The following is a 15,157-nucleotide window of genomic DNA, read 5'->3' as shown; positions in this document are numbered from 1 at the left end:
AGGGCACTAGGAGTAAACTGGAGATTACAACATTTCAGGTTCTGCTCCATAACTTCTTCCCTAACTCTCTGTGGGACATCATCCCTTTTCTACCTGTCCATTGGTACCGATGTGAATCACCATCTCTGGCTGAATGAACACCATCCCCCTGTTCTGTATCTGCTCCGAGATGTCCCTGACTCTCAGAGTATTTACAACTTTTAAAACCAACAAAAAGCAACAAAAAAAGTCATGAAGAGAGGGAAAAGTTGGAATACAAAGGTAAGCTAGCCACTGGTATTAAAGAGGATACCAAAAGTTTCTTCAGATATACAAAGTGTAAAAGAGAGGCAAAAGTAGATATTAGTTCATTGGAAGATGTTACTGGAGAGGTAGTAATGGGGTACAGGAAAATGGCAGACAATCTGAATAAGTATTGTGCATCAGTCTTCACTGGGGACGATATTAGCAGTCTGCTGGAAATTCAAGAGAAACGGGGCAGAAATGAGTGATTTTGCCTTTACTAGGGAGATGGTCCTTGGGAAACTGAAAGGTCTGAAGGTAGAAAATTCCCTTGGACCAGATTATCTACACCAGTTCTATGAAAGATGTGGCTGAAGAGATTGTGGCAGTTTTAGTAATAATCTTTCCATAATCTCTGGATTCTGGTGTGGTTCCAGAGAACAGGAAAATTGCAAAGGTCATCCACTCTTAAAGAGAGAGAAGCAGAAGAAAGCAAATCATAGGCCAGCTAGTCCGATCTCAGTGGTTGGGAAGATGATGGAGTCAATTGTCAAGGATGTATTTTTGGGTACTTGGCAACACATGAAAAAATAGGCCAAAGTCAGCATGGTTTCCTTTAATCAGTCCTCACCGAAGACTTGTGTATCTGCAACACTTCTTCTCAACTCTTGTACTCAGTGACATGAATGATGAAGGCCAGCAGATCAAACCCCATCTTCACCACCGTATCTAGCTGAGACGTCACTTTCAGTGAATTACACATTCAGATGGACATTATTTATATAAATTACAAACAACAAAGGTCCTGTCACCCAGTGGCACACCACTAGACAGACAGCTCCAGTCTGAGACACAACCCTCAACCATCAGCCTCTGCCTCCTGTCACCGAGGCAATTATGGAATCGATCAACTATCTCCCCAGATTCCAGTTTCTAGATCTAACCTTCCAGACTATAATCAAAGGCTTGGCTAACGTCCATATAAACAACATCCACAGCCCTAACCTCATCTACGCCCTTGTGAAACCCCTCAAAGGGCTGCAAGAAATTACCAGACATAATTTTCCTTGCACAAAACTGTGCTGACTGTCTTGAATCAAACCAAATTTTGGTGGATCCTGTTCATCAGAAACTCTTCCAACAAATTACAGACTGATGGGCCTGTAGTTTCCACTACCCTTTTTGAACAATGGCAGCGCATAAACCATCAGTCCTGAAGTCACAGGAGCAGGATTAGGCCTTTTGGCCCATTCAGTCTGTTCTGCCATTCCATCATATATCCATCTCAACCCCATTCTCCTGCCTTCTACCCATAAACTTTGATACCCTTAATAATAATTAAAAATCTACTAACCTCTGCTTTAAAAAAAAACACTGACTGCCTTTATGGCTGTCTGTGGAAATGAAATCCATTGATTCATCACCTTCTGACTAAAGAAATTACTCATCTCTATTCTAGAGGGGCATCTTTTATTGAGGGTGTGGTTTGGTTCTAGATTCCTCCATTATTGGAAACATCCTCTCACATCAACGCTATCTAGGCCGTTCAATATTCAATGTGTTTCTATAAGATTCTCCCTCATTCTTCTAGACTCCAGTGACTGCAGGCCCAGATTATCAAATGATTATTACATCCTAACTCTTTCAGTCCTGGGATCATTCTCATGAATTTCCACTACAGCCTCTGCAATGCCAGCACATCCTTTCTTAGAAAAGTTACCCAAGCCTGCTCATGATACTCCAAATAAGGTCTGACCAAAGCCTCAGCATTAGATCCTTGTTTTTATTTTCTAGTTCTCTTGAAATGCATGCAAGTATTACATTTGCCTTCCTCACTACCAACTCAATGTGTGCATTAACCTTTAGGGAATCGTGCACTAAGACCCTTCACACAACTGATTTCTGTTCTCTCCCTGATTAGAAAGAGCCTAGGGTGTTATTCCTCCTACCAGAGTACATGACCACACACTTCCTTACGCTGTATTTTATCTGGCACTTCCTTGTCCATTCTCTAAATCTGTCAAATGCTACTGCAGACTCCCTGCTTCCTCAACACTGCCTGTCTCTTCATATCATCCACAGTCTGGGCCTCAAAACTATCAATTCCACATTGCTCACCCTGTCCAATCATGTGCAACCTCAACTGGTGCCTGAGATGAAGCAAAATAATCTCTCCCCTGGCCTCCACAGTGTATTCTCCAGCTTCCCACAAAGTACGAGAATGTACCTGATAAAGCCCTGGAGATTTAACAACCTTAAAGAATTTTTGCAATGGTGGAATAACTGTCAGAAATATTCATGGATAGCCTCTCCTATTTCATTTGCCTCCACACACAGATGGCCATGTTCACCTCCAAGGGGAACGATTCTGTGTCTAACTTAACTTTTCCTATGAATATACCAAGAGAATCTCTTGGATTTTGCTCACTTTGCCTTCTGAATCATGATATCCTCCTTTTACCCTCCAAACTTTTATTAGAGATCCTATCTCTAATAATATTCTCGAATAATTTCCCGAACATTGATCCAAGACTCACCAATCTGTAATTTGTCTCCATTGCCTGAGGAACAACATGCCCTGGAATATCAACATTCCCTTCTCTGATCTCACTATCCTCCATGACCACATTGATGAATACTGATGAGAAGTACAGGTTTAGTCCTTCGCACACTTCAGACATAAACTCTCTCCTCTGTGCTTGTGTTGTCGTACCCTCTTCGCAGTGCCCCTTCTCACCAAAGTTATTTCTTCTTCCCGTTTCACACTTCTGATTCTCTCTCTAACTTCTCTCTTACTTGTTTCATGTTGCCAGAGGCTTTCTCCAATTTCTACTTCTGAAATATTCCTTATCCTTCATTTTCTTTCAGTCTGAATTCATAACATCTCTCACTATGCCCCTCTGCCAGACTTTACCATCCTTGTGTTTCCTCCTCATAGAAACAGTTCTGTCTGAATTCTGACCCGATTGCTTTTAAACATCATTTACATGTTCAATGTAGACAGTTGCAATTAACTGTACCCCAAATGACCATATTACCACCAGGTCCAGTCTTGTCCTTATTTACTGTTCCCAAAATGAAACTTCTATCAATGGCCAGGCTCATTTCCCAATACAATGTTTTCTATGACATTTATAGCGAGAGGATTCGAGTACAGGAGCAGGGAGGTACTACTGCAGTTGTACAAGGCCTTGGTGAGACCACACCTGGAGTATTGTGTGCAGTTTTGGTCCCCTAATCTGAGGAAAGACATCCTTGCCATAGAGGGAGTACAAAGAAGGTTCACCAGATTGATTCCTGGGATGGCAGGACTTTCATATGAAGAAAGACTGGATGAACTGGGCTTGTACTCGTTGGAATTTAGAAGATTGAGGGGGGATCTGATTGAAACGTATAAGATCCTAAAGGGATTGGACAGGCTAGATGCAGGAAGATTGTTCCCGATGTTGGGGAAGTCCAGAACGAGGGGCCTCAGTTTGAGGATAGAGGGGAAGCCTTTTAGGACCGAGATTAGGAAAAACTTCTTCACACAGAGAGTGGTGAATCTGTGGAATTCTCTGCCACAGGAAACAGTTGAGGCCAGTTCACTGGCTATATTTAAGAGGGAGTTAGATATGGCCCTTGTGGCTACGGGGGTCAGGGGGTATGGAGGGAAGACTGGGGCGGGGTTCTGAGTTGGATGATCAGCCATGATCATAATAAATGGCGGTGCAGGCTCGAAGGGCCGAATGGCCTACTCCTGCACCTATTTTCTATGTTTCTATGGCTCCCTTCCCGGGTTAGACTATCCACTTCTATGTTAAGTAACATCCCAGTATTCTTCTAACATATTCGGTGATATCTAAGCCCCTGACTCTAAGGGAGTCCCAGTCAACATTGGGGAAATTAGTCACCCACTGCAACTACCCTGTTGCTTTTACATCTTTCATTACCTGCTACATTTCTGTTCCTTTATCTCCTGCCGGCATTTGGGAGGCCTATGGTATAACCCCATCAGTGAATGCACCTCTCTTATCCTGAGCTCTATCCACATTGTCCCACTGGATGAACCCTCCAGTGTGTCCTCTCTTAGTCCCTCACCCACAATTCCATATAAAGTCTGATCTGCCATCAGCCTTCCTTGTATGTCAATCCCACTTCCCTGATTTTACAAACATTTATCTTCCTTCTCTTTGAATCTTTTCAGTTATCCAGCCTCCCCATTCATCTCAGTTGGGGAATTCCAGTGTTTGTTATACAGTGTTTTTTTAATCATTTGTGGCCTTGTAGAACAGTGCAGGCATGTACTCTGGTTTCCTGCAGTCCACAGTTTTGAGTGCCACAGTTCCACACAGTCATCAGATTATGTAAAGGGAGAGGGAGTTTGATGAAGTGAACCTGGGCAGTTGGCACATTTTGCATGTCACAGTTCCCGAGGAAATGTTTGATTGCCCATAATTCAGAACGTGGCAAGATCCAATAAAAAGTTATACTTAACCAGAGCGGTCATTGTATGAGTGGGCCAGAATTGGAGTGGGGAGTTCAGGTTTTGTCTCTTCTGAGAGATGTAGGCCATAGGTAGATATATTTTGATTTAATCTTTATTTCTTTTGTATTACACATTTGGAGCAGAGGGGATGCCAGACAAGATACTTGTCTTGATGGAAGGAGGCAGAGGGTGGTCATGGCAGCTTGTTATTCAGGTTGGAGGCCTCTGACCAGTGACAGTCACAGGGATCGGTGCTGGTACTGTCAATTGTCATCTACATTAACAATTTTCTGACATTGTGGTGACAGTGAGTTTGCAGATGACAGCAATGCTGGTGGTAGTGTGGACTGTGAAGATTGTGTGAGAGTACAATAGGATGGAGATTAACTGGGGAAGACGGCCAAAAAATGGCAGAAGGATATTGATGTGGACAAGTTTGAGGTGTTGCATTATGAGAAGTTCAACCAGGGAAGGATCTGCACAGTAAATTCTTGTCCCTTGGAGAGTATTACAGAAGAGGGTCCATGAAATACAGAAACATCATTCACTGAAAGAGACAACACAGGTAGTCAGGATGGTGAAGGTGGTGTTTGGCCTATTTGTCTTCATTGATCAGGGAACTGAGTAGAGAATTGGGGATGCCGTATGACAGCTGTAAAAGTCAAAGTGAGACCAGACTGTATTTTGCACAGTTCTGGTCATCCAGTTGCAGGAAAGATGTCATGAAGCTGGCAAGTGTGGAGGGAAGTTTGATGAGAATGCTACTGACACTGGTGGACTTTAATTATCAGCAGAAGCTGGACAGACTGGGACTCTCTTTCTCTCTCCTGAGAGTGTAAGGAGCTGTCTGGTGACCGTCCAGAGGTTTACAAAATCAGTAGGTGAGCACTCTTTTTGTAGGGTAGGGAAGCCTAAATTTACAGGGTAATGGTTTAAGATGAAGGGGAAACATTTAAAAGCTACCTTATGGGTGGGGGATGTTGCATCTTTGAATAAGGAGACCAACACTTCAGTAATAAGAGGGGTTTTGATGAGGTCTTGTAAGTATAGGTTTTAAATAAAATGATGAATGATGATTTTGATGGGATTATACTGCCGGCCTCCCAATCGGCTCAGATATTGTGCAGCAGACATATTAGTAAATCACACAGAGGGGTAATGGGAACAAGTTTACAGCAGTTGGGCATTTCAACTTTCCCAGATTACCTTGTGTGAAAAGTTTCAGTCTCCAGGAGAAATTTGGCAGACACAGGATCGGTTCATCCCTCAGCAGAAACAGTATTTAAAAGGGAGGATGAGGCAACCATCGCTAACAACAGAAGACAAAGGCAGCATAAAAGAACATGAGAGGGCAAAGAATATCACCAAAATTAATGGGAAGCTAAAGGAATGGGAAACTTAAAACAAAAAAACAGAACAACTATAATAACAATATGCAGAACTCAGATGAATTATGAAAGTAACTGGCCAATAATAGAAACAAGATACAAAAAGATTTATTTTCAGATATATGAAGAGTAAAAGAGGCAAGAATGGACAAGGTTTCACTGACCTTCACTGATCAATGCCAGTGCACAAAAGTTTTATTAATGAGTTGGAGAAACTTCCCTCAACTTAACTTGGAAGGATGTCGCGGATTACAGGGTGCTCATGATCACTTAGGGAAGAGGGTCAAGTGTGGCAAATGCATTTCAATACAGATAAGTGTGAGGCGGTGCATATTGGAAAGTCAAACCAGTGTAGAACTTACACTATGAAAGATCGGTCATTGGGGACTGGAATGGGCCGGAGAGATTTAGGGGTAAAGTGAACACAGTTCATTGAAAGTTGTGTCACTTGCAGACAGGGTGGTGAAGAACGGGGTTTAACATGCTGGTCTTCATTAGTCAGGGGATAGAGTATATCAGTTGTGACATTATGTCACAGTTGTGTAAATGACTGGAGGACACACTTGCCGATTTGTATACAGCTCTTGTCACCATTATAGGAAACGTGGTTAAACTGGGGAAAGTGTAGAAAAGATTTCCAAGGTATATTTCCCGGACCCGAGGTTCTCAGTTACATAGTCAGTTTGGTCAGACAATGTCCTTTGTCCTTTATTCCTTGGAATCAGAATCAGATTTATCACCGTGTTATATGACGAGGAACCTGTCGTTTTGTTCTGACAGCAGTACAGGCCTCTGAAGGTGCAGATGTGAACATTGTGTCAGCATAACGACAAGAGATTCTGGGAATGGCGAACAACGCGGCCAAAATGCTGGAGGAACCCAGCAAGTCAGGCAGCATCTCCCACCAGAGTCCTGATGAAGGGACTCGGCCCGAAATGTCCACTGTTTATTCTCACCATTGATGCTGCCTGACTTGCTGATTCAGAGAGAGTGTTTTAAAGCGGCGGGCGATTAGACGAGTATCACTGTGTTTGTGGGTCCGAACACATCGCCGGATTTCCCAGCGCCTCCTGTACAAAAAGAAAAGATTTCTCTGTTATGGGATCGCCCCACTCCCCAGCTCAGTCCCGAAGCGGGAATTAATCGCAAAGTTTTAGTTAGTTTCAAAATTTCAGCCGAAAAGCAGAGAACAGGTCAACAAAATGGAGAGAGATCGCGGGCAGTGCAGTAATCAAACGGGTTAAAATAGAAAGTGCTGCCTTTAATCCCGATTAAACTCTCTTTCCGGCGAACTTTGCGGCCTCAGTGACGGACAAGGACCAGTCTGGGTCTCTGGAGTGTCCGATTTTAATTGGAATCGGAGGGTTTTTGAGGAGAGAGAAACACAGAAAAATGAAGTCTCCGGGAGCTGACAGCAGGATGTCTCCGCCCCGTCCGCTCGCTGTCTTTAAATTGCTCTGGGCCGCCGCCTTTCGCTTCAGTTCTCATTCAGTCTGATTGTGAGAAGCATTTTCCAGAGTCGCCGACATGACCGAGACAGCACCCGCCGAAACGGCTCCTCCAGCCGCACCCGCCGCCGCAAAGAAGACTCCCAAGAAGAAGGCGGCCGGCCGGAGCAAACCAGCCGGTCCCAAGCTGGGCGAACAAATCGATAAGATTGTGGCGGATTGTCGCGATCGGAAGGGAATGTCCGCTGTGGCCATCATGAAGGCTCTGACCAGCAGCGGTGTCGATGTGGGGAAACGTCGCGCCCAGATCAGGATGTGCATCAGGAAGAGAGTGGAAAGCGGCTCCTTGGTTCAGACCAAGGGCGCGGGTCTTTCGGGATCCTTTAAATCCGGTCAAGGAAAAAGTGCCGTGAAAGCGGTGAAGAAAGCGAACAAACCATCGGTAAAGAAATCTCCAAGCAAGAAGTCTGGCGCCAAGAACCCAGCGGCTAAGAAAGCGGCAGCGAAGAAACCAGCGGCTAAAAAAGCGGCAGCTAAGAAACCAGCGGCTAAAAAAGCGGCAGCTAAGAAACCAGCGGCTAAAAAAACGGCAGCTAAGAAACCAGCGGCTAAAAAAGCGGCAGCTAAGAAACCAGCGGCGTCGAAGCCAAAGAGCCCCAAGAAACTCGCAGCCCCGAAGAAGGCGGCGGCCAAGAAGACAGCAGTCAAAAAGTGAATTAAGGTATACCGTTTGTAAGTGTTTGAACCCAACGGCTCTTCTCAGAGCCACCCACATCTCAGAAAAGAGCTGATCGTGAATATTGTGATTCCCGCGCCGGGTCCGACTGAGTTTTGCGGGGGAACTTATCGCATAAAACCCGATTTTTCCGGTACCTCTTTGACATTCAGAGCGGCCCTGACGTCCCAGATTTGAAGTGAAACGCTGCGTTTCACTCGGGTTGTGTGTGTGTGAGAGAGAGTGAGACCGGTGGGGTGGTCTGCAGGCCCAGTTCCTTCTCCCGCTCCAGGACAGCGTGACTGAGATTCCGCGCCTCGCATCCCAAAGCCCGATTCAGCTGAGTTGATTGGGAACTGCTGAAACCTATGTGAGAGGGGAGGGGGCGTCTTGAGAGAGGGATCTGTCTCTGGGGATGGACTGCAGGGGGAAGATATATGATAACCTTCCCGGCGACTTTGCCGACTGACCTTCAATCAGGTACCAGCTACAAAAGTTTATTTACACAACATTTACAAGAATAAAATCAAAAATATATAATTACCGCTCTCGGAAATCTCCCACTGTACCCATTGCGACCGCATGCTCCCACTCCAAGGACAGCCGGGCATGTCGAAAGCAAACAAAACGGTAACAGCCGCAGCAGCTGTACATGCCAGGTTTGTGGGAGAAGTGAAGGGCCAGATGAGACCCTGACAGGGAGGGAGCGCGTTCATCTCCTGTCTCTTGCTGAATTAACCTGTCGGCACAGAACAGCTGATGATTGCGGTCAGTTAATGCGAAACCGAACAACCCCATCAGGAAGGCAGATCGTCACTACAATAATCAGCAAGCGACAGCCCTTTCCTTTGCTGTGGTAGTGGCTCTTAAAAGAGCCTTTTCTTGTGCTTGTTGTGGAGGCCGGGTTCAGGCGCGCTCCCCGCGGATGCGGCGGGCCAACTGGATGTCCTTGGGCATGATGGTGACTCGCTTGGCGTGGATGGCGCACAGGTTAGTGTCCTCAAACAGCCCGACCAGGTAAGCCTCGCTGGCCTCCTGTAGGGCCATGACGGCCGAGCTCTGGAACCGCAGATCGGTTTTGAAGTCCTGAGCGATCTCCCGCACCAGGCGCTGGAAGGGAAGTTTGCGGATGAGCAGCTCGGTGGATTTCTGGTAGCGCCGGATCTCCCGCAGAGCCACGGTGCCGGGCCGGTAGCGATGAGGCTTCTTCACTCCGCCGGTGGCTGGAGCGCTCTTCCGCGCCGCTTTGGTTGCTAACTGTTTGCGAGGAGCTTTCCCTCCGGTCGATTTACGCGCTGTCTGCTTGGTCCGGGCCATTCTCCTTCAGAACCGACAACACGGGCTGAAATACAGGAACAAGATAGACAAAACGCGCTCCGGAACAGGATTTTATACTGTTGGAAAGGATCCGCCCTTCAGCTCTGATTGGCTGAACCAGGTGTCTATTAAGGTTCCTTACTGTGATTGGTTGATTCATTTCCTGCAGGCTGGCGGCGAATAAAAATTTACGACAAATAAAAATTTGCCGAGCGGTCGGACTTCATTCATGCAGAGTGATTGGCGCCAGGTTAATTTAAAATCGCCCGGCAATTGAAGACCACCCAGCAACGGTGCTTGATTACATTTTATTTACAATTAATTGTATGACGAATTATACAAATTCAGTTTCGTTTAATAAATTTAATATCTAATTTCCTCAGTTAAGATTTAAATTCACAACTGCAGAATCGTTCTCTAAACGAGTGAACTGATTTCTGTTCGAAACTGATAGAGGATTAAAATCGATCCTAATGCAGGTTTTGCGGTAATCACTGACTGGAAAGGCAGAATTGCAGTATGTTTCAAGCGGAATCGATCAATCTGTTTCAAATGCAACCCAACTGAATGTATCGATAAAAAATAATTAAAAGTCTGCGGATACGGCTCCGTTTGTGAGGCGGTGGGTGGCTCTTAGAAGAGCCTTTGTTTTGTGCTCAGAAGGAGGTGGGAGTTTTTCAGCCGCCGAAGCCATAGAGAGTGCGGCCCTGGCGTTTCAGAGCGTACACCACATCCATGGCAGTCACCGTCTTGCGCTTGGCGTGTTCAGTGTAGGTGACCGCATCCCGGATCACATTCTCCAGGAAAACCTTCAGCACCCCGCGGGTCTCCTCGTAGATCAGACCCGAGATCCGCTTTACACCACCACGGCGAGCCAGACGGCGGATGGCCGGTTTGGTGATGCCCTGGATGTTATCACGGAGCACTTTACGGTGCCGCTTGGCTCCGCCTTTGCCCAGTCCTTTGCCTCCTTTCCCTCTGCCAGACATGATGCTGCTTCACTCAGGTCGCTGCTCACTGACAAACTGACTGCTGCGGTCTCCTTTTATACACAGCGCCCCGACCTGCCCGAGAAACGCGCAGAGAGACAGAGGCGGGGAGGGGAGGAGACAGAGTCAGAGTGACGGACAGAGCCGAGAGCGGCCTCTCATCGTCCAGCTCCGCCTTCACTTTACCACAACCGCCAATTTCCAACGATTCATCCGACACGAAGCGCTCCAGCGAAAAACAAAACTCCCTCACACACCACGTACATACTAGGGGTTTTCTGGGAATTTGCCGATTCTCCTGCTTTAAATTAAAGGAAGTGCTTTTCCATTCTACAAATCCCCGAGGACCTCGGTCTGTCCCTCCCGGCCCCATGACCAGTGTCAGCGCCCTCACACACAGCACTTCCAGTGATGAGGGGGTTGATTCATTAGAACAATTGTTCCTCTGGGTCGTCAGGGAAATGAAAGACTGGTCACATTCAAGAACAGGATACATAACCAGATATATAGACCGCGCTTCTGGCGCCTTCTAAAGCCCAGGTAAAGGGGTGGCTGAGGAGCTGGTGCGAGGTGGGTGGTTCTTCAGGTACAAGGATCTTTGGGTCTCAAGGGAAACGAGAGACGGGTCCAAGGAGGAGGGGAGCCAATATGTTTCCGGGGAGCCTTCTTCGTGCTACACGGAAGGGTTTAAACGAGCAGGGATGTTAAGTCCTACACAGTGGTTTTAGAGAACTAGGTTAAAAAAAAGCAGGACTTCCAGGATTGTAATCGCGGAATTGTGACCAAAACCATGCGCTAGTGTGGTGAGAAATCGATATTTCGCGCAGTTTAATATGTTGCTGAGGAACTGATGCAGGAGGGAGGTTTTCAGATTCATGGATTCATGGGTGGTCCAGGCAGCTGGGAGACCGGGACAAACAAGACCATTTGCATTTGAACCGGACCGGAACCAATATCTTCACCAGGAGGTTTGATGGTGTCACTTGGCAGAGTTTGAACTGGAGTAGCAAGTGGGAGAATGTATGTCTGACAAGACAGTCTGAAAAGAACGAGCGCCAATGTCAGGCTAATAAACATGGTGGGATTGCTGGGCTGAAATGAGTTTATTTCAACATTAGGAGTTTTATGTTGTTGGACGGACAGGGCTGGCAGCTCAACATTCCTGGGTTTGATTGTTTTACATGTGAGTGGGGGTGGGAGGGGGGGGTTAAAAGATGCAGAGGTTACCCCACTGGGAATGTCACTGCAAACTGGAAGGTTCAGTTACAGAGGCAATCTGCAGTTACACTGTTGGGATGTTTGCACTGGCCCCACAATAACCAGTGGGGGGACTTTATCTTCCCTAGAATTGACTGGAATTTGCTCAATACTAAGAAGCGCAAGATTTCTTCAGTGAATCTGAGGAAAGTTTGAAACATTATGTCGAGCCCAACCAGAGTTGAGAACATGTGGGAATTAGTTTTGGGAAATGAACCAGACCAGGAGACAGCCAAGACTCAGTGAAAATTTTGGGATCTTATATTTTTCTTAGTTATGAGTAAGAATAAAATTAGATCTTGTAAGAAGGTACTAAATTGCAGGAGGGCAAGTTAGGACGTAGTAAGACAGAAGCCAAGGGGCATTGATTGGGAGCAGCCACATGTGGGAGTTGTTTAAAGACCACCAGGTCAGAGTTAAATATTGAGGTACAGGATTTATGCACATTTGCAAAGGCATGGCCTGCTTAGGGACAATCAGCATGGTTTTGTGTGGGCAGATCATGCTTGACAAAGTTGCTCGAGGTTTGTGAGGTGATGACAGAGACTAAGGTATAGGAGTAGAATTAGACCATTTGGCCCATCGACTCTGCTCTGACATTTCATTGTGGCTGATCCATTTTTCCTCTCAGCCCCAATCTCCTGCCTTCTCCATGTGTCCCTTCATGCTCTGACCAATCAAGAATCTATCGATCTCTACCTTAAATATACCTTGGCCTCCACAGCTGCTGCCTGTGACAACGAATTCCACAGATTCACCACTCTCTCTAAAGAAATTCCTCCTCATCTCCATTCTAAAAGGATGCTCCTCTATTCTGCGGCTGTGTCCTCTGGTCTTACACTCCCATCCTCTCCACATCAACTTTATCACAGTGATAGGTTTCAATTAGTCATCCCTCATTGTTCTCAATTCCAGTGAATAAAAGGCCCAGAGCCATGAAATGTTCTTCATATGACAAGCTGTTTGATCCTGGAATCATTTCAGAGAATCTCGTTTGAAACCCATCCAGTTTCAGCTCACCCTTCCATACAGGGCCCAAAACTGCTCCCAATACTCCAAGTGAGACTTTGCCAGTACTTCATAAAGTCTCAACATTACAGTCTTGTTTTTATATTCCAGTCCTCTTGAAATGAATGCTAACATCACAGTTGCCTTTCTCAGCAGAGACCCAACCTGCAAATTAGCCTTTAGAGAATCCTGCACAATGACTCCCAAATCCCTTTGTACCTCAATTTTTTGTATCTTCTCTCCATTTAGAAAATAATCAACCCTACTATTTCTTCAACCAAAGTGCATGACCATACACTTCCCAATTCTGTATTCCATCTGCCACTTCTTTGCCCATTCTCTTCATCTGTCTGTCCTTCCCTATTTCCTCAAAAATACCTGCACCTCCACCTGTCTCTTCATATCATCTGCAAATTTTGCAATAAATTCATGAATTCCATCATCCAAATCATTGACATATAATGTGAAAAGAATGAGACCCAACATCTTGGTGCTTGAGGAGGGCAAGGCTGTGGACATGATCCACATAAACCTCAGTACGGCATTTGAAAAAGAGCAGTGGGATTCAATATAAATTGCAATTTCAATTCAGAAATGGCTTTCTCATAGAAGGCTAAGTAGGGCTGGAAGTCTGTGAGCAGTGGTGATCCACAAGGATTGATGCTGGGAATTATGTTGTTTCTGATATATATCGATGTTTGGATGAAAATGTTGATGGGCGGTTTACAAGTCTACAGGTGACAGCAAGATAGGTGGAATTGTGGACAGTGTAGATATTGATCAATGCACACAGTGGGATACAGATCACAAACAGATATGCAGAGTAGCTGCAGAAGGAATTTAATCTGGGAGGGAATGTGGCGTTGCAGTTTGGGAGGTCAAATGAAAGAAGCAAGTATAATGTTAATGTCTGACCCCTTCACAGCATTGGTGTAAAGAGTGATCTTGGGATCCAGGCACATAGTTCACTGAATGTGGCTACACAACGGGATAAGGTGCACAGAATGCTGGTTTCCACTGGTCAGGGTGTTAAGCATAAGAGTAAGGGTGTCATGTAATATAACGTACAGGGAATGGACCATGTGCAGGTAGGTGTATTCACCTCCTTCAAGTCAGTATTTAGTCGATGGACCGTTGGCAGCAATTACAACCATGAGTCTATGTGGATAGGTCACTATCAGCTTTGCACATCTGGACACTGCAATTTTTCCCATTCTTCCTTACAAAACTGCTCAAGGTCTGTCAGAATGCACAGAGTTTATGAGTGAACAGCCCTTTTCAAGTCCAGCCACAGACTGAGGTCTGGACTCTGACTTGGCCACACCAGGACGTGAACTGTGTTGTCTTAAGGCATTCCTGTGCAGCTTTGGTTTTAAGCTCGCAGTCATTGTCTTGCTGGAAAACAAATCTTTTCTGAAGTCTCAGTTCTCTTGCAGATTGCATTAGGTACAGCTCATCCTTAGGGAACGTGTGGTTTGTGGAGGGATGATGATCTGAGGAGCTGGGTGACAGGCAGAAAAGGCAAAGCGATGAAGAGAAAAGAATCCAATAGGAGAGAACTTTGGACCATGGGATGACACGAAGGAGGTGGAGAACCAGACAGAGTTGATGGCCAGGTCATGAGGGTGTGTGAAGAGAGGTGAAGGGGTTAAATGGTATCAGAATGGGGGAAAAGAAGTGGGGGTGAGGGAAACAGAGTGTAGTGATATCCGGAATTGGTAGAAATCAATGTTCATTCTATCAAGATTGGAGGCTGCACAGTCAGAATATGAGGTGTTGTTCGGCTAACCTGTACTTGGCTTCGTCGTAGCAGTAGCGGAGGCCACATGCGAACATGTTGGTGATGGCTCTCCGCTGGTCAGGGTCGACCATGGATATTGCGCCCTAGCTGTGGAAATCGATATGCAAGTCGGGGACGTACGATACGTAAAGCAAGTCGGGGACGTACGAAACGTAAAGCAAGTCGGGGACGTACGATACGTAAAGCAAGTCGGGGACGTACGATACGTAAAGCAAGTCGGGGACGTACGATACGTAAAGCAAGTCGGGGACGTACGAAACGTAAAGCAAGTCGGGGACGTACGATACGTAAAGCAAGTCGGGGACGTACGAAACGTAAAGCAAGTCGGGGACGTACGATACGTAAAGCAAGTCGGGGACGTACGAAACGTAAAGCAAGTCGGGGACGTACGAAACGTAAAGCAAGTCGGGGACGTACGATACGTAAAGCAAGTCGGGGACGTACGAAACGTAAAGCAAGTCGGGGACGTACGATACGTAAAGCAAGTCGGGGACGTACGAGACGTAAAGCAAGTCGGGGACGTACGAGACGTAAAGCAAGTCGG

The 15,157-nt window shown here is 46.0% G+C and overlaps 3 protein-coding genes across 4 annotated transcripts; 1 reads left to right on the top strand and 2 right to left on the bottom strand.

The window, feature by feature from the left end:
- Window positions 1-7,573: 7,573 nt before the first annotated feature.
- LOC140188990 (histone H1-like) lies at window positions 7,574-14,689 on the top strand. Of its 2 annotated transcripts, none has more exons than XM_072245653.1 (2): window positions 7,574-8,247; window positions 14,623-14,689. In XM_072245653.1, exon 1 carries the CDS (start codon window positions 7,606-7,608, stop codon window positions 8,239-8,241), a length of 636 nt encoding a protein of 211 aa, XP_072101754.1. In that variant the 5' UTR covers window positions 7,574-7,605; the 3' UTR covers window positions 8,242-8,247; window positions 14,623-14,689. The 2 variants fall into 2 exon arrangements, with proteins under 2 accessions (XP_072101754.1, XP_072101753.1); XM_072245652.1 differs by having other exon boundaries at window positions 14,626-14,653.
- Window positions 9,132-9,585, bottom strand: LOC140188961 (histone H3). Its single transcript, XM_072245621.1, has one exon. It carries the CDS (start codon window positions 9,556-9,558, stop codon window positions 9,148-9,150), a length of 411 nt encoding a protein of 136 aa, XP_072101722.1. The 5' UTR covers window positions 9,559-9,585; the 3' UTR covers window positions 9,132-9,147.
- On the bottom strand, window positions 9,859-10,689 carry LOC140189069 (histone H4). The gene has a single exon (XM_072245774.1). It carries the CDS (start codon window positions 10,545-10,547, stop codon window positions 10,236-10,238), a length of 312 nt encoding a protein of 103 aa, XP_072101875.1. The 5' UTR covers window positions 10,548-10,689; the 3' UTR covers window positions 9,859-10,235.
- Window positions 14,690-15,157: the final 468 nt, after the last annotated feature.

Source organism: Mobula birostris, chromosome 28, assembly GCF_030028105.1.
Source record: "Mobula birostris isolate sMobBir1 chromosome 28, sMobBir1.hap1, whole genome shotgun sequence".
NCBI lineage: Eukaryota > Metazoa > Chordata > Chondrichthyes > Myliobatiformes > Myliobatidae > Mobula > Mobula birostris.
The sequence above is the reverse complement of the archived record's forward strand: the minus strand, read 5'-3'. Positions and strand labels throughout refer to the sequence as shown.

What these genes read in the sequence shown, in the direction of transcription:
- LOC140188990 (XM_072245653.1), top strand. Translation starts at nt 7,606, where the DNA reads ATGACCGAGACAGCACCCGCCGAAACGGCTCCTCCAGCCGCACCCGCC.
- LOC140188961 (XM_072245621.1), bottom strand. Translation starts at nt 9,558, where the DNA reads ATGGCCCGGACCAAGCAGACAGCGCGTAAATCGACCGGAGGGAAAGCT.
- LOC140189069 (XM_072245774.1), bottom strand. Translation starts at nt 10,547, where the DNA reads ATGTCTGGCAGAGGGAAAGGAGGCAAAGGACTGGGCAAAGGCGGAGCC.